Source organism: Corvus cornix, chromosome 1 (assembly GCF_000738735.6).
Source record: "Corvus cornix cornix isolate S_Up_H32 chromosome 1, ASM73873v5, whole genome shotgun sequence".
In the NCBI taxonomy this organism is placed as follows: Eukaryota; Metazoa; Chordata; class Aves; order Passeriformes; family Corvidae; genus Corvus; species Corvus cornix.
Genome location: NC_046332.1, coordinates 25988205 through 26015969, shown reverse-complemented (window position 1 = coordinate 26015969; position 27765 = coordinate 25988205). Strand labels below are relative to the sequence as shown.

Sequence of the window (27765 nt, the reverse complement as noted above, 5' to 3'; positions counted from 1 at the left end):
TGCAAAATCTATCATTCCTTTATTGGACAAGTGAAGTTTTAATGCTCATGCTTGAGGGTATGCTTGTAAACATGCTAAAAATGCTTGGAATATGGAAACTTGCTGGCTCACACCACTGTTTCCTATGAAGCATTGCAACCTTAAATTGGCACGTGGAGTCATCATGGACCTTTGAGCCACCACCACCAACTGCTAAGTTCACCATTAAAGTCATCAACTAAGAAACTGAACCCTAAATTCTGGCTTGTTCAAGAGTGAAAATCCTATCTCAGATCTTCCTGAAACAGATCAACAGTCTTTCTTGTTGGATTATAGCTGCACAAGTGCTGTGCAGTCTTGGAGCATGGTTATTTTATACTTTACAGGGAATAGGATTTGCAAGTTGGAGGAAATAAGGTCACCTAAGTCACTAGCTTTATTTGTCTATTCTAAGCCAAGAATGTATTACCAAAGGCAGATGGATGTTGTACAGGCACCCACAGAGGAAACCCAATCCACCTGAAAAGCAGACTCCTGAAGAATGCAGTATCCATATTTACTGAGAGTGAGTGGCCTGACCTATTCCTGGCTTTGCCCAGAGTAGAGCTCTTGGTTAGTCTTGTCATTAGAGATTTTTAAGACAATATAAAAGAGACTCTCAGTAAAGCTGGGTTAGATTTCTGGTTTTATTGATGGATCTACTCTCATTTTTATCAGTTATTAATATCTTTCTGTTGTAAGTACTCGGAATTCCCCTGTGTGGGCAGACCTTTGTTGCAGTGGAGTTACGCTGAGGGCCGTAACAGGTAACACCAGATGCAGCCCATCAGAGACCTCCCAATGCCATTTTCTGCACACCTCCAGCTACTAAACTCTGAGAAGCTGGTAGGGATCACTGGATTCATTCCAAGTAGAAGTCAGGAAAGTCTAGCGTATGTTGAGAAGTGTATAATATATTTCCACCTCATTTGGAGCGACTGCGCTGGGAAGCCATTTATACAGAGTTTCTGTGTGAAAGGAAGTTGTACATGTTTAGAATGGCTATATGTATATATAAGAAAGGTAACTGTGCATGTGCCATAGATTTGTGTATCATAAGCATGTTTGTCATAAGCAAATTTAATTGGGGGATACAACTGTCAGTGCAGCTTGGAAGAATCCTCTGAATTCACTGTTGTAAGCATGTGGGCTGGCAATTTACGTATTAGCTCCAGAGGGGAATTATATCTTCAGCAGACAGCTAATGAGTCTTGGTACTTTTTTTGTGAGCCTAACTGACCTTCTCCTGTAATCACTAATCCTCATCCCACCCTGTCTGTCCCCAAGCTTTCCAAATGGAGTACACTCAATCTTTTTAAACATTTTGAAATGGGCAGTCATAATCTGTCATCCTGCAGACAATAAATTTCCACTGACGATCCCTGCATGAAAGAGAGACAAGAGAGAGGTATTAGTGAGCCAGAACTGCAGAAGATGCTCTACAAGTAAGACTAACTTTATACCAGGTATTGTGGCAACAAAAACATCTGTCTGCCATTAACTGACTTTCATCTGGGTGCTTTGTTTTTATGGGCTGAAAGGACATTAAATATGTGTGATAATTACAGTTCCTTCACACTCCTTTAAAAGGTAAGAAAATCAGCTCTCTGAAGAAGCAGGTCTCTGAATATCCTTCAGAAGACAGTGAATCTTGATGGTGATCAGTCCTGAACTGGCTTTTAATCAGTGACCAAGAGGAAAAAGATGATTCTGTCAAAAGTTACTGTCATGTCATATATTGTTCAGTAATGTGTAAAAAGTACATGAGTGATTTTCAAGCTATGTCCAATAGGGGAGTTATCCACATGGCAAATTTCACATTTTTCATTTTTGTTTGGTTTGGTTTTTTTTTTTTTTAATGTCTTTCACTACTAGGTCTTTCAGTTAGTGTCCTTTATTAAAGATCTGAAGGAATCAATAGTGAGAGAAATGAAATTCATTTCTCATCCTGGATAAGTCACATGTGAGGAAGAGTAATGTTTATGAATGTAAGGAGAGTTTATGCTCTTCCCACTTTGTGAGTGGTATTCTCTCTCAAGAGAGTGATAGGAAACCTAACAATTGTTAGTAGGAAGCCTGACTGGAGCAGTGGGATTCAACACTGGAGGCCAGTGATTTAGTGTCCAAGAGATGCAACAGGCTACAAATTTAATTTCCACCTTAGCTTATTGTTCATTAAATTTTCCTTTGACAAACAGATGTGAGTTCAGCGGACCAAATACTGTCCTGCAGTGGAGGGAGAGTTGAATTTAAGCTGCTTGATACTGGCTAACTTGAATTTAGATCCAAAGTACAGTCCTTGTAGATGGCAGTTGTTATTTATACTGGTAATGGGTAGTCCTCCAAGACGTTTCTGAAAGCTTGGATTCTGCTAATAGTGATGTCCTAAAGCTGAGGCTTGGGATGGGTAGTGCTGCTGGGGTGATTTAATGGAAGCTTGCATTTCAACACCAAATTGATGCCAAACTGCTGCCCCTCGGGAATGTGCTGAGGCCCCTGAGCCCAGATTTTGGTATTAACTGTGCTTACGTGGTGTCATTGACTGTGTGACTCTGTCCTGGAATAAGATTAATTTGACTCTTAAGCCCTGTAGGTACACCTTTTATACCTACATTGCAGCTTTCATTAACTGAGGGTTTTTTAACTGGAAATTTACTGTGCTACTAAACCACCAGTTTATCTTGAGTGTCATTTGGAACTGGGTCTGTCTCATGCTCATCAGCAAGTCTGATGTAACAGTTACACAGTGTTTGGCTTTGGTTTTCTTTAGATCTTTCCTAGATGTTTTTAAATTGTAATTTCCCCATAAAACTGTTACCAAAGGTTAATGAAATGCAAGATTCATTTTTAGCTTTATTTTAAGAATCCCTTATTTGGTCTATGTGCATGCTCCTCAAAGACAGTTATTACTCTTTTGGTCACTAAGTTACCAAGAGAGAAAAAATAAAGAGGACTTGTCTGTGGAAAATAGGATTATATTAGTCAAAGTTAAGGTCTGCTAAACTAGCACCCATTGTCAGAGAGACTTTTAGCTCAACATCTTAGGTCAAGTAATTTTTCTAAAATAAGACATTGTGAAATTAAAAGTCAAGGTCTTTAAAATAAATGTATTTTAATCACCTGAATTAATAACATGCTTTAAAATACTGGAACAGAATTATTTCTAAAGCTGTCAGTTGGACTTGCAGACACTAGCATGTATGTACATTGTTGATGCATTTAACGGCGTGTTACCTCTTTTTCCCCTGTTATTTGTGTTTGAACTCAAGCATATATGCCCAGCTTTTCAGGATGCAGGCAATTTCTTTGTGCTATTGCTGCTGTGTGCTTAATTTAGTAGTTATCAGCCTGTTCCAATTTGTAGATCCCTTACAAATTTACCAGTGGGGATGTAGATCCCATCAGGAATTGCCTTATGAGGCATACTCTAGAATATATCTGAACTTGCCTTTGCAGATCCTTAACACCAGTTTGTAGGTGTCGTCCCCTCCCAGTTCCTAAATTCATGCATTTTCCTTGGCTTCAAGAATCAATATTGAACTGTCACTTTTGCTTTCCAGCTGTCGTGTGCTGTCAGATTTGAATTTTTGATGTATAGAGAAATTTCTTTTATCTCCAAATATTGTTGAATAATCTGTTTCCAATTCAGTTTAAAAATTCTGTGAATTCCTATTCATATTGAGTTTGACAAAATCCTCTTTCTTCGGTCATATGAAACTTATTAGGGACCTTAAATACCCCATAATTTAGCTCAGCTGAGCTTGGTGGGTGTCCAGCTTGTCTCGGCATTTCAAACCTGCTTTACTGTCGGGGTATCTGGCTGTCGATTTATTTTTCAGTGATGATGTCTGAGCAGTTAAGAAATAACTGGTTATCCAGATCACCCAAATAAGTGGAGCAGAGAACAGTTTTGTAAAAGAAATGAGCTTATGACAGTCTGCATGTGCTATTTTTATACTACATAGCAAAGGACAAGCTGTGGCACCTACCAAGAAGGCCTGGTAATTCCCACCTCCCTGTCCAAGATACGTGCTGCAGGTTAGGTTGTGAAAGTTCCAGTGGTGCTCTCTGGACTGAGGAGACTGATCCAACCAGATCACAGCCACATAACAATGCTCCACCAGAAAGCCACCACTTGGCATGCTTCAGAGCTCAGGCTGAAGGTATTTTGTTGTTTGGTTTGTGGGTTTAATTTTGGAAGCTATACTGCAAATGGTTTGCAATGTGCCTGTGTATGTGGGCAGTTTCAGTTATTTACAACCTGCTTCACATACCCCATGTCCTTCTCTGAAATTTGACTGTATCAGTCTGTCTAACGAAGATACTGCCCTTCCCTGCAAATGTTCCCTTATTTATGTCCTTAGGTCATCCTGTCTGCATCAGTGTTATCACCACACCACACTGCTGAATGGGCTCCCAGAGATGCTTCTGGCCTCTTCTAATTCTTTGCAGCTGCTTTTGTCTTGCTTTATAGACAGTTGTTTTCTCCTTTTGACCTATTTAAAATGAGACTGGAAAATGTAAATATTAAGCACTTCTGAAGTCTGTTCTCCACAAAGGAGCAGTTAAAACCTTTGATGATGAACAACTCTTTCATTCATTCCTGATACACAGGCATGGAAACTCACAGAGAGTGATTACAGAAGTGTTGGTGGGGATAACATCATTCTAAACTTTCTGTGTCCTTTGCCACAAGCACCACATGCTGTCTCAAATATCTTTGTCTCAACAGTGACCTCAGTGATGCAATGTCTTAGGGAGTAGGAAGGGAAGATATGATTTCTGCAAGTTTATTGAAAAAGTCTAAAAATACCTACCAGTTTGAAGTGATTGGGAAAGCTTAAACTGAAATACCTTCAGAGGCTTTTGTTTGCCTCTCGTTAGCTCGAGAACGTTGTCCATCATGAACTAAATAGTATGGACACAAGTTTAATATGCTTGAAAATGAAGAGCAATTAAAAAACGTTCACATAGACAAGTGGAACATGTGCATGCCCCTGGCAGGCTGAGACTCAGAAGACTTTTTCTGCTCCTATTCTGCCTCATGAGCTGCAAAGAACCATTAAGGATGACAAATTTTGCTGACTCTTGTGATTCATACTGCTCAGGAGGAGTGTTACAGCCTAAATCTGAATTCTGAACTGATGAAGCAAGAATTTTTTTTCGCTTCATTCACTTGGCAACACAAATTAGTTCTAGTCATTCTGGAAGCTGAGGGCCAGAAAGTTCTTTGGCACAGAAAACTTTTCTAGTTTGCAATTCATAAAATGTTTTCTCTGTAGTTTCAACCTGCTACTATTGCAGGTTTATGTCTGCCACCAGAGCAGTGGTAGGACAAAGGTGTGCTGAGGGTTTTTCCTCTTTGAGGCACTGTGGTCCCTTGAGGACTCCCAGTGCACATTCCCTTGATGCTGCCTCTGCTCCTGCCCAGTCCCCCCATTGCCACTCTGTTCTGAAGGCTGCCTTCAGCAGAGAGAGAAATCTGCTCAGAGGCATAGGCTACCTCAGCTGCTTTGTTTTCCAGGCTTGTCCTTGTGATTCCAGACTTTACCCTGGTCCACATCCGATGGAGTCTGGATTCCAGCTGCAGGGATACCCACTGTCTGCATTATTTCCCTGAGTCTCTGCCACAACCACAAGGAACAAGGATTAAGGATAGCACTGGGGAATATTTTAGAGGAAAAGCCCAGAACAGGGCTGTCCCTTACGACCTTGTAAATTCTTTATCTAAAGCGATAAATCGATACCTTTGGGTCAAGTATCTGTGAAAATTATTCTTCCACTTGTAGGAAGAATTTGCAGACACGGCTTCCATTTGGTAATAAACAGGATAATGTATTTTAGCCAGGAAATTGCAGTTATGGACCTGCAGCAGTCCTACAATGTGTTGTCATTTCTGGAAAAATCTCCTTATTTTAGGGTAGCATTTTGGTTGAGGGATCCCTATAGTGATCTTCGGCAAGCTGAGAGCATTACAGTGACAAAAGTATTTTGGCTGCTTTGAGTGTTATTAGAGAGAGCTTGAAATAGTGGTGTCTTTAAACTCTCTCTTCTCTCTTCTCTCCTCCTCCTCATGTAGCCAGTGTTGGCAGAGCATTGCAGCACACCTTGCCTTGCTGTCTGTGCTGTGCTTGATAATAAATGCACTAATATACTGGACTGAGATGCCTGATAAAAGACATCAGCAAAGAAATAGCTCATGATTGATGTATTAGAGGTCAGCTTGAAAGAATCAAGATCCCTCTCCCACAATCAGGTTTCAAGGACTGCTTACACTCTTCTTAAACCTGCTGTTAGGATCTCTGTAGCCCTAGGCAGGCAACAGTCTGGAGTTTATGTTAAATCCAAATTTTAAAACTTTGCAGTTGTGCATAGTAAAAAGGGAGAAACTCTTTTTTAACTAAGCAGAAAACCTGTGAATCCATTTGCATGACTATGACTTCACTAGCCACAGGGACTCTCCCAAGAGGACTAGCAAATGCCAAGAAATAACCAGGACTGATCAAGAAAATGTAGTTAACTCATTTACTGGAAAAGGATCGAGGTGCACTGCATTTCCTGAGTTCCTGGTGTGGCTTGAACCTCTTAGAATTGTGTTGAAATGGATTGGGCAGTTTACAACATTCACACTGCAGTTTGTACGGTCTTAACTTTGCATGCTGGCAGATTCCCTGCTTCTTTGCAAAGAAAAGTGGACCGAAACAGGTCCCTGACAGCAGAGGGTGTTTTTAGTGAGCTCAATGAAATATGCTCCAAATAGAGGTAGGTGAGAAAATGTACTGAAGTTCTGCTGCATTTTGTGGAGGTCAGATTCAGCCCAACCTACCACTGCTGTATTTTTCACTGCTCAGATGGACCTGGCAAATGATCCCCATTAGCATGAAGATGCTCTGCTCCTGATATACCACCTTGGGCAATGAATCATATGTACTGTGAACTTTGGTCCTCAGAAGTACAGTGTGATGCTGAGTACCACAGCAGATGGTGTGTAGCCATGAACTGTTGGGGGGAATTAGAAAAGACAGACCTTTTTTTTTTTTTTCAATTTCTACTGAAACAGATGAAAAGCAAACCTGTGCACAGCAGAGAACGTTGTGGTTGCCCCACGGATATAATAGTCGTAAGTGTACATCATCATGTCCATATCTTCTCCATAGTGTCCTGGATATTCTGTTGTTAACCTTTGAATTAAGGAAAAAGAAGATAATATAATTCACCATCTTATAGAGGAGTCCAGTTGAATGAATACAACTCAATTAGTAGGTTTTTCCTGCTTCTTTGGAAGTTCTTGTTTCTTAACAGCACCATAAGATAGAGTCCCACGAGGCTGCCTTTCTCATCTATGCAACTAATTCAGGTAGCTATTTGAATAAAATTCAGCAAATTTAGAATAGTTAAGAGCAAACTGGAGTATTGGAATATGTGTATATACATCTGCAGACCCAGGGTAAAAGTAATCTGAACAAGAAGATAAAGCTTGTCTACTACTTATGTCTTTATTGCAGGGATTTGCTCCAGTCTCTTGTGAGTCTCTTTGGTTTGCAGCTGTAGACTGCAGTAAATGTTGCCAAGTCAAATGACTCTAAGCATTTATCCATTTATGAATTTTATTAAGTGACTGTAACAATTAGTCCATTACTCTTTGTTGTTTCCTCTTTCTGCCTAATTTATAATGTAAAATTATGGGCCTGGATGATATTTGTGGAGTGTATTTTATCTGAGAAGTTCAAAGTGCTTCTTCAATTATTAATCAAATTATGATTGCTGCTTCCCTGGGAAATAGCCAGGGAATTATCTGTAATTCATTTTACAGATAATGAGCAGATTCAGGAAGGGGCTGGAAGCTTGACCAGTACTTTCTGTCAACATTATGTCTGAAGTCTGAATGGAAACCTGGCACTCCTTGTATTACACCATTTTACATGGGAGTTGCTAGTGGAGTTGTGTCAGCTACTCTCTGAAATGGCAAAGGGAAGAATCAGGTTCCCTGTAAGGGAGATGCTGTTCCTGTGGAAATAAACAGCCCAGCTTCTGTTGAGACTAACAGGGTTAAGGCACCTTTACAGAAATCCTGACAACCTTTTCCTGACTTAATCCAGCCCAGCAGCAGTACTTGAATGATGCTTGAAGGTAATCCAAGCGCATATTCCAGTCAGCACTTGTGCATCTTTACATTTTGGTCAATTGATGGAATTTAAGCACAGCCTTCAATATTTTACTCACTAGGAATATAGCTATTGGGATGGGTTGGAGTTTTTATAATGAGGTGTTTTGGGTGTATTTGGAGGCCAAACCTGTAAGTGTTGGAGAACGCAGAAGCTGAAAGTTTACCTGAAAACTGAGGTACTCTGGACTATTAGGTTGCTTTCCAGGTCATACTCAGCTTTTGAAAGAGCATCATTCAGTTGGAACATCGTTCCTAACAAATCATTATTCCTTGACAAATGAAAAATGGGTGTGCATGTGACATTCAAGCATGGCCTTATAAGAGCCTCAAGTCTAATCAGTCAACTTCTTTGAATATATCTTGTTCCATCTAAATATATCATGCTTCCTGTCCTTTGGCCATGACATTCATCACACAGATTCTGAGTTATAGTACAAGGACACCCATCCCAGAGTGTGTTTGGGAAGCAGAAGATCAGGCCTGGTCACAGTGTCTGTTGTCAGAGCTCTGACCAAGGACACATGGATTTGCAAAGCCCTCACAGTGCTCTGCCATTGGTAAGAAATAACAGCAGTTATTTCACAGGTCATGCAGACAGCTGCTGCAGACTAGGAAAAAGAGAAGAACCCATGTACGCTGTTCCCTCAGCCAGAGGAGAGTCCCCATATTTAGTTTACTAATTTGGACCTTGAATGTCTGATAGCGCATCTTCAGAAAATCCAGGGTCATAGAAGGTTTTAAAAATGTGGTATGGACCAGGATTTAATTTTGCATTCTCCCATCAACTCCAGGCTTTGATGCTTTGTTTAGCTACTACTATGAGAAGACACTAAGACGTGTGGTTTTTTTATGTTCTACCAAATGTGTTTCATAACATCTGTTTGGCACTCAGCAAGGAAAATGTTCTGTAATCTTGACCAGCAGTATGTGCAGGGCAGAGGAGACTGTGCACAACACAAGGTTAAAACGCTGCTCTTTGCTCTGCTCAGAAACAGAACTGAGAGTCAGCTGTTGGAACTTCTTTCATGGGCCTCTCAGCTGAAAAGTAGATCTGATGATAAGCTTCTGAATTGCTGTGGTCTCACAGACCTTTTGCAGAAGCATGCAGTGTTACTCTGAAGTGCATTGGGAGTTTTCATTTAGCTTCTCTCTTTTCTTTCTGACTGCTGCCATTTCCCCCTCCCTTTCTACTAACTTCTCCACATTACCATGCAGCCTCTTAAGGCTCCTCTGCTAAGAAATGTTCAAAAAGCAAATATATGCAATTACAGAAAATATATTATTTGGGGACTTGAGCTGCTCTGAAGTGTGTCTTGTTATATAGACAGATGCCTACTGACTCCTTTTGTTCGGGAGAGAAAAATTAAAAATAGTGCTATGACAGCAGTGTTCAAGTTCACATGAGTCTGTGTGGTCTGTCTAATTCATTTCTCTTTGATGATTGCTGCACTCATGTCTGAAACTGTTCCCCTAAGACCCTGAATTTCAAGGTTGTCTGGCTTGCACTGTGTTCTTTAGAAGGAAATGTCCATGTAGCAGGACTCTGTGGTGCATCCCATTCCTTTTCTATTATCTCCATTTTTTGAATCGTGAGGGTAATTCACATAAAATGTGTCTGCACTTAGAGATCCTCTAGTATTTAATGCATAGGGGTAGTCACTATGTGGTTTTCTCATCATTAAGGGGAGAAAGATAATTTAAGACAGCCACTGAGGGTCTTCCCAAAGTGGTCTGCCTGGCCCAGGACAGCAGTTCCCTCAGGATTTGTTGTAGCGTGGTCTGTACCCTTATTATCAAGTACCTAACTGAAAATATTAAATGTTTTACTCACTAATGCATACAAAGTGCCTATCAACTTGTGAGTCACCTATCACAGTGTGCAGACACATCACTTATTTACAAACATGGTAGCATTTGTAAGCCACCTGTGGCAATGTATGGTTTGTACCTGAGAGGAGTCACGAAACGAGTGCGAGACAGTTTTTGCCCGGGTTAGTGAGGGTTTGCCTGTCCATGGGTTTCTCATTTGGGAAAAGCCATCCACAGTAACCTTCACAGTGCCCTGTAAGCACTTCTGGCCCTGAACCTATAGCAAGGAGAGTTGGGCTAGGTGAGCAGGGAGAAGTATGGGAATTGCCAAGTGCTCAAAGCTGCTGCTGCTGTTAGGGGTGTTGTAAGACCTGTATGACCAAGCCGGGGTGCCTGTGGTGCCTGAGGGGGTACGTAACAGGGGCCCTAGCAAAGAGGCTTGCAAGGCAGCTGTGAGAAGACCTGTGTTATACCGACTGTGGGCTCTAGGCACTGAGTAATTTGTTGCCAAACAAAGGCCGAGGGGCAGGGGCTAGCAGGGTGCATTTAGTGGAATTGTTTGTTGAACCCAGATACACACACGGGTGTTTGGGAAGGACTTGTAGGGGAGCAAAGAGTAATGTGAGACCTTTAAAAACTGGTAGCCTTTTCAGTCTGTATGATTTGCAAGAAAATACACAAAAGACGAACTCTGGTTCAGCTTTTCAAATCTACTGCTGGATAGTATTGGGTGTATGATGTTTGGGTACAAGAGGCTTGGAGCACCAGTGGCATTGTCAAGAGAGGAGAAAGAAGGTAATTCTATGTTAAAGACTAGGAAAGAAAATCTTGTGCTAGGGGGTGTAAGTAGTTTGGCCTGTGTGTGAGACAGCAGGAAAAGGTGACAGAAAAAGGTGTTTTCATAATGGCATTTTTAGCTCGAATAGAGTTGATGTAGAATGGTTTATCTTTTCAGTGGTTTGCATTGCTTCAACCATCCACATGTTCTTCTAATGTATTTCACTATAATCCTATAAATCTTGCCTAGGGTAGGATAGATATTGAAAAAAAGGCATTAAATCTTTACCAGGGTTACTGTTGTTTTTATTTTAATCTGAAAATAGCTGCGATGTTTATTTTCCATGGTGAAGAATTGCTATGGTAGAGATTTATAGAAAGCACAGAGTTACTCATTGAGCACTGAGAAGAATGTTTTGTACTAATCTACAGTAATCTGTGGCATTCTTAACAATTGACTTCAGAAGTAGTTATTGTGAGTCTATTATTTACCAATAAGAAGATCAAGTTGCACCAATGGCCTTAATATGTATAGTCTGCTAATTAAAGAAATAAATGGGAACTATGGGTAGGCCTTGCTTTCAGATACCAAGCAGACAAAAGAAATGAGTCTTTTAAAATATCAGAGAGAGTCAGCAGTAGAACTCACAGTTTCTGGCTCCAGTTGTTGAATATACTTACTCCCTGTAGTAAGTACAGGGTATTGGAATATCTTACACTGTTCACTTCTTGTGCAACTACAGTGCTAGCAAGGCGAATGGCTCTTCTTTAACCTTCATTTTCCTCTTTGCTGCTGAACTCTTCCTCTAACAATGCCACAGCCAAAAGAAAGAGCTGTTCCATTTCAAGATGAAAACATAAGATTTGACATTAACTTTCTGACCTTTGAGGACAAGGAGTGTCCCCTGAATGGCCTTACTTTCAGATGTTGTTTACAAATGCTTCAAGAGTATGTCTTTCCTAAAGGAGAAATTTTTTTCAAGAGCCACAAGCCTTCAAGTTACATTCAGTGAACATGGAGATCATATGCCTCTTTAATCAATTTCGACTCTTCCTCCAGCTGGAAGACAAAGGTCATCTGCTTTTAAAAATGCAAACTATGCTGAAAAGCCAAAGAAAGTCTTAGTAAGCTGTCTACAGAAATTCCGGCAAATGCTCTGAGTATAGATCCCAGATTGCTGGGCTGCTAGGGGACTAGAGGTGTCCTGGAGTTCTCTGGAGATGAGAAGTTCTCTTGTGTGGCCATGTCATGCGTTTTGGGATTGAGCTTAGGCTCCAGGCTCTGAGCTCATAGATCCACAGAGACACGTCACTGCTCCTACGTTCCCACTGTGTCACACTGAAAGCCACAAGCCCTCCCGGTGCTGAGGAGCCACGGGGCTGGCACAGCGGGATCACAGTTCTTCGAGGCCTGCATGAGCTTGTCCAATGCAGGTACAAGCAGCAGCAGAGAGCTCAGGGCAGCTTGTGCCTGTTCCTCAAGAAAGATATGTCCAAAGTAACTTGGCCAGATTTCCAACGTCAGAGCAAATGTGTTTCTCCTAAAATATCTCTGGAAGATAGTCCAGCAGATTGAACTGTAAGGTTGTGTTTGATGGGTAATATTAAAAAAAGAATAAAACAACTCGCCCCCCACCCCCCCAAACAGTTAAATACCTTTTAAAAAATGGAAAAAGAGGGGAGAGGAATTGGGTTGTCCAGAACTGTATGTTTCCATGACATCTATTCTGAGTTCATCTCTTGGATTTGTATCTTTGCTACTGGTTATCTCTGAAAAACCTGCATTGGATCAGATCATTTTCAATATGTCTTATGTGGCAGGTTGAGTCAAGAAAACAAAGAAGTACTTTAAGCCCCATAATTCTTGGAAAATGTAATTGTTGCCTGGACAGTGTCACCATGACAGAGAGCAGTCACAGCTCCAGACAGACCTTCTGGCATTTGAACTGCTCGTTGTTTGGAGAAGGGAAACATGCATAAACAATCTGTGCAGACTTGGGGCTGCTCTGTGACATGTGTTTGCTTTTGAGAGTATGGAGTCAAGCTTCCATTTCCTGGCAAAGATAAAAAACTGAGCTCTAATGGGACCACTTAGTGACACTGTCTCTGCATCTGTGATAGATTTCCTTCCTTTATGGTGCAAATCAGCACACAGTTTATTTTACTGTGGCAGCATTCCCTAGCCAGGTAAAGAGAGCTTTTCTGCCTCCTGTGAGGAATGTTAATCATTTTCAGTATGTTAAAAATGTGCAGAATCCATGACAAGTCTTGGCATGATGAAGAAGAAAACTAAGTACTTGTAAAAAAATTTACAAAGCAAGTGCAAAACTATGAGACTGGAAAAGATTAGTAGATCTATTTTCAAAATGAGTTTACTGCAGAGGTAAACTGGGAATTAATGGTGTGAAGATGAGCTGTGAAACAGAACTACTGGGTTCAAAGAGTAAGGATATAAGTGCTGCCAAATAAAGTCCTTCTTTATGTATTTGAGTTCAATCATTTTATCAAGCAAAGTGAAAGCAAAGTTTTGGTTTCAGTCAACATGATGGTGTTATAAATTAGTATTCCAATAAATACTAGCAGTTCTCAAAAACACAGGAATGTTCTAGGTGTAAAAACCAGGGAAAATTCTAACAAATGAGTTGCGTGGCTCATACACATAAGAAAAGCCTATCTTTATTCATTGTAGGGTCATCTCACTTCAGGAGGAATGTAATCCTGGAGCAGAAGAGAAACCATCCATAAGGATCAGCTGTCTTACTGCTTTTATATTTGCCAGAGAGCCCTCTGTGGAGACAACTGGAAGAGGAAAGAATTACTTTTCCACATAGTCATATACTAATAGAAGCCTTTGCATGAAAATAAGCTGCTTCAACCAAAACATAGGAGTCAGCAGCATGCTGATTGCCATTTCTCCACAGTTACTTTACTGACAACTAGTTTCTGGAACAGAACAAATACTATTATAGTTTGGGGCAGAAACTGCAATAAATAATGATACTCCATACACACACATTTTTGTTGTGTCTTATATGCATATACAGTGTGAGGTCTTACCCATGGTAGCCCAGAACTACTTTGCAATTTGTTTGGAAAACATTCTTTCTGTCAAATGCATCTTAACTGGAGTGCAAGATACAGACCAGAAGTGTGATGCGTGAACAAGGGTCTTGTGACAATAACTTGGAAACGCCAATGGAAGTTAGGTTGTGAGATCTCCTGAGCTTAGGGGATGGGAAGTTTGGTTTCCGTACACTGAAGTTTAACAATTCAGACAAGTCACATCTGTGACTTCACAAGTAAAAGTTAGTCCAAAGCACGGGGTTTCACACTACCCCAGTGAAGTTCATGTTGGTTATAGCTTAGCACAGTACTCGCCCAGAGTACTCGTACACTGTCTAGGTAGGGTAAAGGGAGCAAACCAGAAAACAAACCATTCCCAGCAGACGACAGAGGAGAGACCACTGTTCTAGAGGGGAGACTTTATCTACATGGTGTGGGTCCTCCAGTAAAAAGTTCTCCTATGTGGGACCCCAGGATAACTGTGGCAGAAAGGGACTTCAAAAAGTCTCTGCTACAGCCCTCTGCTCCAAGCAAGGTCACCCACAAGGTCAGACCAGGCTTCTCAGCCTTTATTCTGTTTAGTCTTGAAAGTGTCCAAGGAGCCTCAATGAGCAATCTGTCCTCATAGAAGAAGCAGTTTTCTTTACATCCCACTGAGCAGCAGTCCTGCCCTCAAGCATGTCAGCTGCACCCCCCAGTTTGGTGTCATATGCAAACTTGGCCAGCATGCCTCCTCAAGGTCATTGATAGAGATATTAAGCAGGACAGGCACCCAGGCAGAGTATCACCTTTTAACCATTGCTCTCTGAGCCTGTTAAACCACCATATTTTAACTCATCTAGTTGTCTGTCCATCCAGACCATAACATCCTAATTTGGATAACTGTATGTGGAAAGAGCTTACCTTGCTAACTCCAAAGGCAGAATGGTTTTATAATGAACCCATAATCACAAACTATGCACCAGAAGCTTTTCACAAGCCAGGTGACACGGCTTCCCACCAGTTTTACAGCTCTCCCCTCTCAGAAGAATGTGAGTACATGGGATTTCTACCCTGCTTAGAGGGAAAAACGCTTCACCTTTCTTTGAAATGCTGCCTTTTCTGCATGGAACTGCAGGTGAACTGCGTAAAGTTTTCTTTCCCAAGCATAAAAACAGAGTGTTGTCACTGTTGGAAATAGAAGGGCAGTATAGGAGTCTCTGTGCAGCTGAGATGAGAACTAAAGGCTTCAGTAACCCCCCAACATTTACATTAGGATTTGCCTTACTCTGAATGTCAATTTGCAAAGCAGAGACAAAGCTGTTCCCAGTTGTCAAGACAACATCTGAGGGAAGAAGAACTGTCAACAATAACAAAAAAAGTCAGAGATTTCTGTTCTCTCTCTGAAAATGTATGTAATATTAGAGGAGTACAAGAGATTGAAAGAACTGCTTAAAAGTCTGAGTGAGTTTCCCTTAGAGGGAAGAGCCTGGGCAGCCTGTTTATTTACAGGTAGAGAACATCCGTGGGCAATGTCTAGAAAGGAGGCAGAGGAATGTTCAGAAGAATGTTCAAAGACTTTGTTACAGAGTTCCTGTAATTTAAAGACTTTAAAAATAATAATAATAAAAACATTTCTTTTCCTCCTGCCTGCAAGGAGACTGAAGGATGAAAAGCAAGGCAGTGCTGTTGTATTTGGCCAGTAGCCAGCCAGCCAAGTAAGACCAACAGGCACATAAACAGTTTGTATGCATCTCAATGGGAAGCTTACTTCAAAGCTGAGTTCTGAAAAAAAAAATTCAAGCACAGATTTACTTTTTTCTCCCCCTACTTACTTTCTTTTTTTTTTTTTAAAACTGTGGTTGGGTGGGTTATTCTTTGAATCCCTGAGAACAGCTGAATTTAACTTGAGTGTAACCCTGGAGCAAAAAATTATGAGTTCTCTTAGACAGAATGGACAGGAGCAATATGAGCTTCCTCTATACAGTCTGCTCCTGTCTTCGGTTTTAATTTAGAGAAACCACATCTGTGGTGTGTTTTAGAGAAACCAGGAAGCTTGGGATGCATAGCTCATTTTTCCACAGTCTCTGAGAAGTTGCCAGCACCAGTTGTGATACTCTGTTAGGATGTGACCACCTTTTCCTTTTGGGTTTATGATCAGTAGCTCATTTTGACTTTGATCTTTAAAGAGTCTTGAGAGAGGAAGCATAGTTGTATGGACTAGTAATATTATTTCTGAGGTAACTGGTATAAGTTCACTCCTGTAAGTCATTGTGGCACAAACGTGTAGCCCAGAGATGTTCCTACTCCTGTAAGTGTGCTGGATTTATAGTGGGAAAATGTCATTCCACTTAGGAGACTTGTGTCATGGTTTCCAGCACAGCTAGGCTGATGCTGAACCCCAGGCCTGTTCATTGAGGGCCAGCTACTGCATTTTGCTGCTCAGTGTAACTGCGTCCTTACTCTCTTCTCTTAGCCATGGATCCTTAAGAACCCCATAGCAGACTGGAAATAACATCTTTAGCTCCCTAAAGCACAGTTAACTCTTCTTCAGACAAGGTTTCTGACAGATCAAGCAGCCAAAGACATTCATAGGGACTGTTGGGGGAAAGAGGCTCCCAGGTTTGGTGTCTGCTTGAACTCACCAGCAGGAATATGGGCACCTCCGGCTATAGCGGCAGCAGTAAAATTGCCATTCACGGTCCAGCACCGATGGAAAATACTGACTCTGGAAACCAGCCACCAGCCCATTGTTTGAGCAGGTTTGATACCTAATAAAGAGGAGAAAGAAGAGAACACACAAAGAAACCGTGGTATTAGATTACTTGATAGTTTCAAGGGTTTCTCAAAACAGCATTAACATTTTTGATACAGAGTGGAAGTTAAGGGTTTGACTTTGTGCTGAGAAGCACTGTTTGCACTTGCTGTGTATTGAGTAACTCTTTTCTATAAGAAAGCAGCAGTATTTAACTAATGTCTTAACATTTATGTTGTGTTTAAAATGATTTAATCTGGCTAAAGTATTTAATCATTCTAGTATGCTAACCAGGAAAGAAGATTGTGCTGTTGTTGGTGTTCTCAACTATTTACAAATCATGAGAGTGACTTCAAAATAGTCCATTAATACTTTTGTCTATGACTGTTGGTATTTGAGGATTTGGGCTTTATTGAACTAACCTTTTCAGCTGCTTCTCTACCAAAAAAACCAAACTACACCAAACCAAAAACAAACAAACAAAAAACCAAATAAAAAACCAAACCAACTGAACAAAAAAACCAAAGAAAAAGCCAAACCAAAAAAAATCAAAGCAACCAACCAAACAAAAAAACCCCAAAAGAAAAAAAAAAAAAAAGAAGCTTTAGAAGCTATTTAATAGAAGAAGTTAATTAACTTCTTTAATTGTTTTCTTTCACAATTATGTGTCTCCAGGAGAAGGGAATCTTTATTAAAAATATTTAAGCATGTGATAACATCATGATTTGATAGCAATCACACAAGGAAAACTGCGATTCAGATGTTATGGAATTTTAAGACTCACATAAATTTTATGATGATTTTCAAAAGAAAAATCTGCTGCTTCGTGCTTTCTGTGTACTCAGTTCTGCCATATGTGTGAATCACTGCCTTCAGGTGGAATCGACATGGTCTCAAAGCATGCATGCTTCTCTGTCTGCACACCCTACAACACCTAAACACTGATACCCAAAGTAATTGAAGTGGTAATCAGTTTGAATAGCTTGCTTCTTGGAGACTAAAGACGAGGAGCTCATGGAAACAGGCAGGTCATTCGTTCAGCTATTGAGTGCTCAGCCTCTCAAGCACCTTCCTGGACTCATTGCTTCCCTATTGTGAAAATGACAGGAATGACATTTCTTCCACTGCTTTTCCTTTCCTTTCTTTTCCTTTCATCAAGGAAAACCTGCAGCACACTTTCTCTGCGATTTCATAAAATCAAGTACAATGATATATCCGAAAGACACTTTCAGAAGTAACTGTATGATTAACAAATACCAAAAATTTCCCTTCCTTTCATGCAATGACCTCATGATTTATTTTAATGACCTGAAGTTCCCAGCAGGGAACATCATCTATCAGAGTCTGGCGTTTGGAAAGACATTCGTTTTTGTACAGGGGTGTTAGTGCTTGCAAAGACAGTGTGAGGCTCAAGTGTTTGTATGCAAAAACTGAAAAACTGATCAATTTTGACCAGTGCAGTGATGAATTTCCCTGCTTAATTTTCAACCTCCACTTTTGAATGCAAGGGTCTCTTCTCTATGTCCCTTCCCCTGTGTTCTGTTGTTCAGACGAGTATTTACATTTGTTTGTGTCCCTGCATCTCCCACGCTGATGGGGCCACACGTACTTGTTGTGCTTTGTGAGACTCTTTCAAGGACCTTCAGAGTTAAATCATGAAGGGGACTCTGAGTTGCTATGGTATCACACCAAGTAAGGCAGTCTGGCTTTCACTCAGAGGATTTCAGCAGGACTTTGATAGGAAGTTGCTCTGCTTTTTGGCACATAGGCCATAGGAACATATGGCTAAGACTCTGTAAACATATTGGATAGCTGCAGATGATTGGTGTTATCCTGATGGAAGAATGGTCGACACACAGCAATATGGGGATTGGTTGTACCTGTTGCAAGATGAGCAGTAAATTGTGTAAAATAGCAACAAACTTGCCCCTCATCTTCTTCTGTCTCTCACCCTTCCCAGTTACCGGCATTTGTGCTGCTCAAGTCCTCCCTGGGAGATTTTCCAGCTCTTTTACTTAGGTGTAATAATGGGAGCACTTTATTTCTCCATTTCCTTTGCATTTCCTCTCAGAAGCTCAGCGCTGCCCTGCAATTTCCCATCCTCACTGATCAGCGTCTGATATTCCTGCTCATACTTGTCTTTGCAGGAGGTTCTTCCTTCTTTTCTCTTCCTACCTGCTCACATTCAGTCTGGGAAGTCCTGTCCTCTTTCCCACTTTGTCCTACAACAGTTTTTATTTTCTTGACACATTTTTTTCTACTAATATAGTCCAATTGTGATGGGAAGACTCTTTTTGGAAGAGATGTCATCACTCATGGACACTTCTCTCTATAGTGAATTGAGAAACAAACCTAGCTAGTGTAACATTCATATATTTACATGCACACATATTTGGGTACCAGATTTTAGGAAAGTGTTTTTTTTTTTTTTATTCTGATTCTATCTTCTCATGATAAGTTTGCTTAAAAAAATATAATTGGAGTTACCTTAAAAATTAGTTTCTTAGATGGAAAGTATGGCTGGAAATAAGCCATGTCTAATAATTAAATTGCCATTTTGTTTTAACATAATTCAAAGTAAAATTTGAAATACACATTAAAGCTCATATTCATGTCTCTCTCTTTGCTTCTGTCTCATACGCAATGTCCTGTAATCTGTTATTCAAGCTCAGTATTTGGTTTATCAAAAGAAAGATAATAGTGATGTTGAAGTACTTTTCTTTAGCTTTGAGATAATGTAAGATTTTTTTCCTTGATCTTTCTAATTTTCCAGTAAAATCCAGATACTCCTTCAAAAATGAAGAAATGATCTCAGAACCTGGAGTGCTTATTTGTGAGCTCATATAAAATATTTCCTTCTCTTTCCTTTTCCCAGCTGGCCACTTTCCTAAAAGCAGAAAGTAATTCTTCAAGGGAAACAAACAACCCCTCCCCACACACCTTTTCAGTCGGTTGCTCTATGCACTAATGTGTGCACAAACAACACTTAATATGTCAGAATTTTTTCCTTCTCTGCTGTCACAGCAAATTCTGAAGCAAGAAGTGTTAATAAAAATTAGTGATTCAGTAACTTTGATTTATAGCCAAATCAAAAAAATGCCTATTTCATGAGACCCACTTTTTAGCACTTTTGTTGTAAAGGGTGGTTCAGTATTCAGAGTTCTCCTCACTCCTGAAATCCTGACATTGCTAAGAAGAAAGGAAAATGCCTCTTACAAGGTGAATGCAGAAGAACGTGAGAAACTGGTTGGGACTGTGTGGGATTAAACTTGGCATTGGTTAGGTTTTCTTTTTCTAGTTGGCTCAAATTGCGATGCGTGAAGAGTTGCCTTTTGGATCTGGTACTGGGAGAAGAGGAGGCGAGCTGGCTGGTGGGGGGGAGTGAGAAGACTGGTGGTGAGGACCGGGTGCTCTTGAATGGGAAGTTGCCCTTCCCTTGGGTACAGTTGTGGGAAATGTCTGCAGTGTTCCATAGAAAGCCTTGTTCTGGGGGGAGTTCTGTGTAGTAACAGGGATATGGTATCTGAGACTTTCCTGGCCTGCTGTGATTCCTGTGAAAAGGCTCTCATCTGCGAAATCTTCTTCTGAACTGGTTAACAAGCGTGGTACAGCTGAGTTCTGTCATGGCAAGCAACTAAAGCATGCATCCATGTTACAGATGCAGTTCAGGTCAGAACTGCTTTTGTTGTTCACTGGTGAGCTTTTATCTGTGAGACCAAACAAGAGCTGGTGTGAAGCAAGCCCGCCCAAAATGCATATGTGAATTTTGGGTCTGTGCATGACCTATTTCACCCTAGAGATCCTCTTCAATTGTGCCTCATTATTTGCGAACATCGCTAAGAGCCTTAGCAGCCAAGTGTGTACCTCGCTGACTCAACAGCTGCCTGCTGGACTGAATACAAATAGTGCTTACAAGAATAGAATAGTTTTGAGCAATTGAACCAGTTCTTACACCTACATTTTAATTTTGCTCTTTGCTAAACACAGCCCCAGAGTGCTGTGTCCCATCTAATGCTGTTGCTCTGTGGTAAACCTCCCTCTGAGGCTCCCTGTGCCTCAGGTACATAAGCACCATGTTATCCTGAGGATGACAACACAAAGAGGAAGCTTGTTCACTACAAATCTACCCAGGGAAGCCCAAGTCAAGATGCAGGTAGTGGTGCTGTTGGAACCTGCATTGGATTCCTGCTGCACTGATTGGGATAGTGCTCCCTGAAGCTCTCTGGAGACATGCAGAGGCTGACACAGCTCAGTAGGCACTGGGTCATGCTGCACTGAGGGTGATTTGTTCCTTATGACAGGGAAACCCGAGAGTGTCATTCCATGTCCCTGTGGAGGGAGGGCCTATACTGCTCTCCTGAGTTATCTTTGTGGACTGTCCTCCTTCTGTGTAATTTGGTTAACTGCATGATGAGAGCAAATTTAATGGTTGGTCTGTTACAGGTGAATTGGGAGAAATAAGAGGCTGAGGGCAGGCTCAGGACACTTGCAACTCTGGCACCCAGACAGAGGGAACAACTTATGTAGGAACCCAGAGTGCCGAGAATATTTCTCTGCCTGTTTTTAAGGGTTCTTACCCCCCTGAACAACACTGTTTTAGCCTCAAACCTTGGAAAAAATTACCAACAGTCAGACAAGAACTAGAAAATACAGTGGTGTGAATTAGGTGATAGACTACTATGTAAGATTGTCACAGGGTGAAAAATTTAGAGGTTTTGAGCTTCTCTTTGTAGTAAATAGATAAGAGTAAAAAAAATCAAAATGGAGGATTGTTGTTGTTCTCTAAACCTTCTTCTCCTTCTTCTACTACTCCATATTCTGCAGTAAAAGTAGTTTGGAATGATTGGATAGAAAATTCTGCAGTTCCTAGTTATGTTACTGAATAATTGGTAGGAAAGTGGAAATAATGTACGTTTTTAGTAACTATTGGTTAAAATATCTTTAAAAGCTGTATAAATCTTGATAACTAGAGCTCACTCCTGCTTTTCTGTGCTCTATGCTGTACCTGGGTCACACTAGTGGCTCTGTTCCTCTGATAAGACTTAATAAACAACTATCTGGAAGCATTGAAACTCAAGGAAAAGTCTCGGTTTATCTTTGAAACTCCTTGCAAGGACTTTCAGCAAATTCTCTCCCATCAGGAGGGACTTGATTTACTGCATGGTTCAGTGTCAAACTTTTATGTGTTTGATTAGGCCATGTCAGTCTCTAAAAGCCAGTTCTATGAGGAGTCTTCCTTATCTGTTGTGAGGTGCTGAGACATGTTGTCATGACTTCCACATGCCAAAGACAACATCTGTGACATCTTCAGCAATCTTTTTCTTTCATTTAGGGGGTGTTTATGACTTACTTTTTTCTCCCTGACTCAAGGGAAGGCAAGGCCCTTTTCACCCTGTTGATTTCTTCTTGACAGTAGCTGATGAGGCCTCCTTTTCTACAGAAACACTCCTCTTCTCCTCAGATGCTCCCACTGGACTCAGTCCATTGCAGCTGTGCTAAATGGACTTGTAACACTAGTTCTTTAACCTAAACTTAGGGCTCTGGAGAAAATTAACTTGTTTGTGCAGATAGCAAAAATGGGAACGTTTTCAAAGGGCAGCTGGACTATTGGGTTTGGGTAACAGAGCCTCAGATTTGAAATTTGGGATTGGTCGGAGATTGGGAACAAAACCAGTTCCTACTGATATACCAAAGTGTGCTGCCAGAGCCTGAATGGGAAGGTCCTTTGCTCAGTAGTCTGTCTTTGCACCTAATTTGTGGGCAAAAGAGAGAGAGAATGGGAGTGGGGAGGGAGAATCTGAATATCTGTTTTTTCCAAGTCCCATCTAACCACTTTCTCAGAAGTCTAAGCAAGGAAAAGAGGCAATAAACATGGAGTAAATAGCTCTTGGCTGGAAATGCTTCGGCGTTGTGCTTTACAGCTAACTGGGAGTATATTGTGGATATGGCATGGTTTCATCTCTATTATGTGGTGTAAATGAAACTTATTTTCCTGGAAGGAAAAGTTGCTTGTCTTCGCTTGCAAGCTTTGGTTCCTTTGTTTGTGTGATCCCTGTCTTTTGGTGTGATAGTTTTCAGGCAAGAAAAGCAGTTTTTCTTAAATACTTTGTACAGTAACTGCTCTGTAGAGACAACTATGTAGTATTCAACAAAGAAGTGAAGAACAGTCTCACCCTCAGTCACTCAGAACTTAGGTGGTGAAATATTTAAACAAGGTAAATATTTCTCCAGTACAAATGGAGATAAGAATGTAGAATTTGTGCTCCCTGAAATAACAGAATTCTTTGAGAAGTTGCAACATACAAATTAGTAGGACTGCGGAATCAGGGCCTGTTCTGGAGACTTTTCCCTACTCCAGACATGAGTATTTCCAAAGTATCCAGGAACTGTTTCTTGTTCTAGGTTGTTCTCTCTCTATTGAGTATCATCTTGGTTAGCAGATAGCCTCTGAAGGAGTAAGATGGTGAAACAGATTCAACAAAGCCTTTGTACATGTACTTAACTTTAAACACATTCACAGATTAATGAAGCTGAGAAGGCGTTCCTGGTCATCTGATCCAATCTATTGCCACAATTTCCCCTTTGAGTCTTGTAACAGGTTCACAAGCTTCTCATATCCTTTCAGCAAAACACAAATGCACATAATCTCTTCAGATGTGTATGCACATACATGACTAACTTCAGGGATGCATTTATGCAGTGAAGCACCATAGTTAGATATACTCTGAAATGCCACTAGGTAATTCCAGGTAGTGGTCAGAATGGATTAGTTGTCATGAGTCTGCTTGTGAAAGAGGTGGGGTACCCCAGAGAGAAGTTTTTAGAGAAGCTGTTCTCTCCATTGACCCTGGAAGGAGGCAAAGGTCATAAACTAAGCATCACTAGGCATTAGCTGCCTAATGTGGATCCGTGTCATTGTCCTCTTTCTGTTGAATCATTTTTTTCGTATCTGAAATATTCAAAGTTTTACGGTTTAATTCTCCAAGTCTGTACAATACCTAGTGTTAGTGAAGGAAGCAAACTTACCAGGAAGCTCTGCCAGTGGTTCCCTCTTGCTCCCAACTCTCCTATCCCAATGGTCCCCCCATCCATTTCTGTCATTTTGCCCCAAATGCTAAAGGCCAAAGAAAATAATGAGTTGGAGACTCTTTCTTCTCTCTTTTATATTCCCTCTTCATTTTCTCTCTTTAGCTTTTCTTTGTTTATTGTCTTTTCTAAAGAAACCTCTTTTGGGTTTGTCTCTATTGTGCAGCTGCACAGTGGTCAGGAGTGGTAATTTGAAAATCACCATTTGAAATGCCATAAGCATAATTTGTCAAAGGTTATTTTTTTGGTGTTTCTGCCAGACTAGAGTTTCTGACTAGAGTTCTGGCTGAGAAACCAGAGGGAATTCAGAGAAGAGCTGTAAGTATGATCAGTGCTTGCTTAGGAGTGCTGGAATATAAAACCTCCAGAGGAGAACTAGAAGAATGGAGATGTGTTCAGCCTGAAAGCAAAAGCATGGGTGAAGGTGTGTGGGTGAGGGAAAGGCATAGCTGCTACCTATAATTAAGTTAAAGAGATTTTACAAAAGGATGCAGCAAGCTCATTCTCATTTCTCAGTGAAGGTAGGGCAAAGAATAAAAAGCCAAAATTACAGCAGAGTACTATCTTTGACACTGTCTCCCACAACACTATCCTGGAAAAGCTGGCAGCCCACGGCTTGGACAGGTGCACTCTTCCCTGGATTAATAACTGGCTGGATAGCCAGACCCAGAGAGTGGTGGGGAATGGTGCTGCATCCAGTTGGCACCCAGTCACTAGTGGTGTCCCCCAGGGATCTGTGTTGGGCCTAATCCTACTTAATACTCCAGGGAGTATTATATAGAATTCAGTAGTCCAGGGAGGTGGTGGAGTTCACCATCCCTGGAAGCGTTTAAGGATAGACTGGACGTGGCACTCAGTTGACATGGTGGTGTTTGGTCACAGGTAGGGCTCAATGATTTCAAGTCTTTTCTAACCTAATTGATTCTGCAAAATTTTGGTAAAAACTTGACAGACTTGTAGTTACTGGTGGTACAAGTGATTGAATATCGCTCAGTGTGGTGTGCAAGGTGAGACAAAATGCTGTGTGAGACAGAGCTGAAGAAGGAATATTATAGTCCATCCTACAAGGATGGGAAACGAACTTGCAAATCCAACAGAGTGCTGTGTCAGCTGACATGAGAATGATATATTGCTCACCAACAGATTGGTTTGTTGGGAGATCAGCAGGGAAGAGAGCTGGCCAAACAGGAGCTAATGGTACAGATGGTGACTCATATTTGTGGTCCCACTTGATTACTGAGTGAATCTTTTTAGAATTGCGGATGGCTCCAAATAGTAATTAGGTGGGTGTGGAAGAGAGAGAGAAGAGGGGCACCTATGAGAAGTAAGAATGCCAAGAGAGAAGGCAGGAACCTCAGAGGTCCCCCAGGATATATCCATGCCATCACATTCATTTGAGATTGCACTTGCCTACGCTTTCACTCCAGTCTGGGATGAGACTGCTGGGCTTTTGGGCAGCAGTGTTGGCATGGCCAGGGATGTGCTGGCTTACAGCAAAGCCTCTCCCCATGAAGCACTGTCGGATACAACCAGTTCAGCCCCGGGGGTGGAAAACTGAAAACTGCAGAACCCAACCAGGAACAGCTGGCTAGGATTTATGGAAATGGCCCAAGTAACTAGGAGTACAAGTTCACCTTTGCAAAAGGATATGTGTTCACTAATCAGTTTGATCTCCCCTGCTCCCAAAACAGAAGAAAGGAAGAAAGAAAGGAAGAAAAAGAAAGAAAAAGAAAAGAAAGAAAAAGAAAAGAAAGAAAAAGAAAGAAAAAGAAAAGAAAGAAAAAGAAAAGAAAGAAAAAGAAAGAAAGAAAGAAAAAGAGAAGAAAGAAAGAAAAGAAAGAGAAAGAAAGAAAAGAAAGAGAAAGAAGGAAATAAAAGGAAGGAAGGAAGGTTGGTCTATGCAGAGTAGGCAGAGAGATGTAGGGATGTTGGACTGGAAATGTGAGCTAGTGAAGAAATACTAAAATAACTCCAAAAGCTAGTAAAGGGGGAGAAACATAGTTCAGCAATTAAAGAGGGGTTGGAAAAGAAATAAATTTGGAGAAAATATAGGGTTTGCTATAGGAAAAAAGTAGGCAACAAAGAGGACAAAGTGAAAAGATTTTTTTAAGAGGTGAAGGAAAAAAGATTCAGATAATACACTGTGGATGTAGTCGTGCTAAGCATATGGAGCATGGTGATGAATCGTTACACATCAGAAGAAAATGTTCTGTATAGAATTATACAGTATCCTGTTTGTGAGAAGTGAACTTGAGCAATTGCTGCCAGGGATTTTTAGAAAGAGAATAATAAGTTTATTTTGAACAAAAGAAATGTCTAATTCAAAATTATTATGCAATAAATAGAAATTGCATCAACATATAAAAAATGAAGAAGTCATCCAGGATTATCACAATGTCTTATTTCTGCCTGTTTTGCAGCTCTCCCCCTTTTTTCCAATTCTTATTCCAAAATTAAGTATAGGGTCAATCTTTTTTTCCCTTAGCAATTGCATCAGCCATAGGTGTGTATCATGTGGTAAATGAAAGAGTATGAATGATTCAGAACAAAATTCTGAATCATTTAAAAAGCAGGAACTTCACATTTCATTGCTAACCTATTCCCACATAACAAAATTAAAAAAATCACATTGCAATTTCTGGAACAAAATGATTACAAGTATTTGAAAATACTCATTCCTGCATGCATTTCATTCTGTCCAAAGAATAATTCAATCCTAGAGTTGTCCAAAACTCTGTTTCCCATTTCATGAAAAAACCCAGAAGATAATTAAATACTGGGTATTCTGCCCAAATATGAAATACTATACTTATTTCCAGAAATTATGGTGGTCGCATTATGTGATCACCTTTGCCTCCAAGGCTGATGGAAAATGTAGCATTTAATTAAGCAAACTGACTGTATTAGGGAATTAACATGATATTCTGCTATCAACATACAGATATATATGCCACCACCATTGCTTGTTAGTGTGGATTTTTGGCACCTGTAATAACAGCACAACTAGAAAACAGCATTTGTCTATGCCTAAGCGAAAAAGACTAGCAACAAAAACACAAAGCAAAGAGCCAGTGCAATACAGAGATTATTTTTACTAGTGATAAGAGCATGAGGATGGAATGAGGAGTTTTGCAGTTTGTTCCCCCGTTTAGACACTGATTCAATGTGGCTTTTCAAGAGGGACTTTATGCTCTCCTCAGCAACGGTTCTTGCCTCATTTTCCTTATCATTGAAACAATAGCAAGACTGAACCACTTCACAGCTGAGGTTGTGAGTGACCAAAGGACACGGCATTTGTAAAGCACACTGACACCCTCCAGCAAGAAATTGCTACAGAGAAGACAAATGTGATGCTGGTCACCTCCCATGCATCGTGATTAATGAGTCTTAGGGCAGTGAAGCCTGCTGGTTATTGTGACATTAATATGCATTTGCATTGTTCTGACCACAATATTAGGACCCACATTCCACAGGGGTTATCAGGGCTGTGCCCTCCAGGGATGGTTGGGGTTATCCTACCATTCAGTTCCTGCCCTGTTGATCTCTTCCCACCAGCACTCTGTCGGCTCACCGAGGCTCTGGGATGCTGGCATGCAGGCATAGTTCCACAGTCTGTCAGAGCCTTCCTTCTTGCTGAAAACACTTCTGACGGCCACGATCACCTGCCCATGTGGGCACTGAAAGTTGAAACCTTGCCGGTACACATTGGCCCATTCATCATTATCTCCATAATTATAGGGACCATAGTAATAGTCACTGTACTGGCCCCATGCCACAGTCACCAGAGGCAGGAACACGCAGAGAAGGAAGATGTCCATCCTGAAGATGTTCCTGTCTTAGAAGTGCCCCTCTGGTTTGTTGGGCTGGCCCTTTTATATCGCCTCTAACATTTGGCTTCCAGATGTTGTGCTTTCAGATCCAAGTGCAGTGTGTCATTGCTTAGCAAACCTTCTCAGAGCTACAGAAACGTCCAATTACTTTTAAGGTGGAATTCTGCAAGTACAGTAAGTCTGCAGTCCCTAAGAACAGGGTCTTCCCACCACCACAAACCATCTGTGATCCTTTACTGCAGGGCTACTGTACACAGCAAGCTACATGTCATAATACAGCT

The 27765-nt window shown here is 40.9% G+C and overlaps 1 protein-coding gene across 1 annotated transcript; it reads right to left on the bottom strand.

Annotated features, from left to right (window-relative positions):
- Nucleotides 1-27516, bottom strand: DPT (dermatopontin). The gene is made up of 4 exons (XM_010396036.4): nt 27174-27516; nt 16459-16584; nt 7092-7199; nt 1-1400 (listed from the first exon to the last, which is right to left on the bottom strand). Exons 1-4 carry the CDS (start codon nt 27470-27472, stop codon nt 1334-1336), a joined length of 600 nt encoding a protein of 199 aa, XP_010394338.2. The 5' UTR covers nt 27473-27516; the 3' UTR covers nt 1-1333.
- Nucleotides 27517-27765: the final 249 nt, after the last annotated feature.

Coding starts and splice junctions, on each gene's coding strand:
- DPT (XM_010396036.4), bottom strand. CDS start 27,472: ATGGACATCTTCCTTCTCTGCGTGTTCCTGCCTCTGGTGACTGTGGCA. Junction 7,200..16,458: donor AGGTGCCCATATTCCTGCTG/GTGAGTTCAAGC, acceptor CTTAATTCAAAG/GTTAACAACAGAATATCCAG. Junction 1,401..7,091: donor ACGTTCTCTGCTGTGCACAG/GTTTGCTTTTCA, acceptor TCTTTCATGCAG/GGATCGTCAGTGGAAATTTA.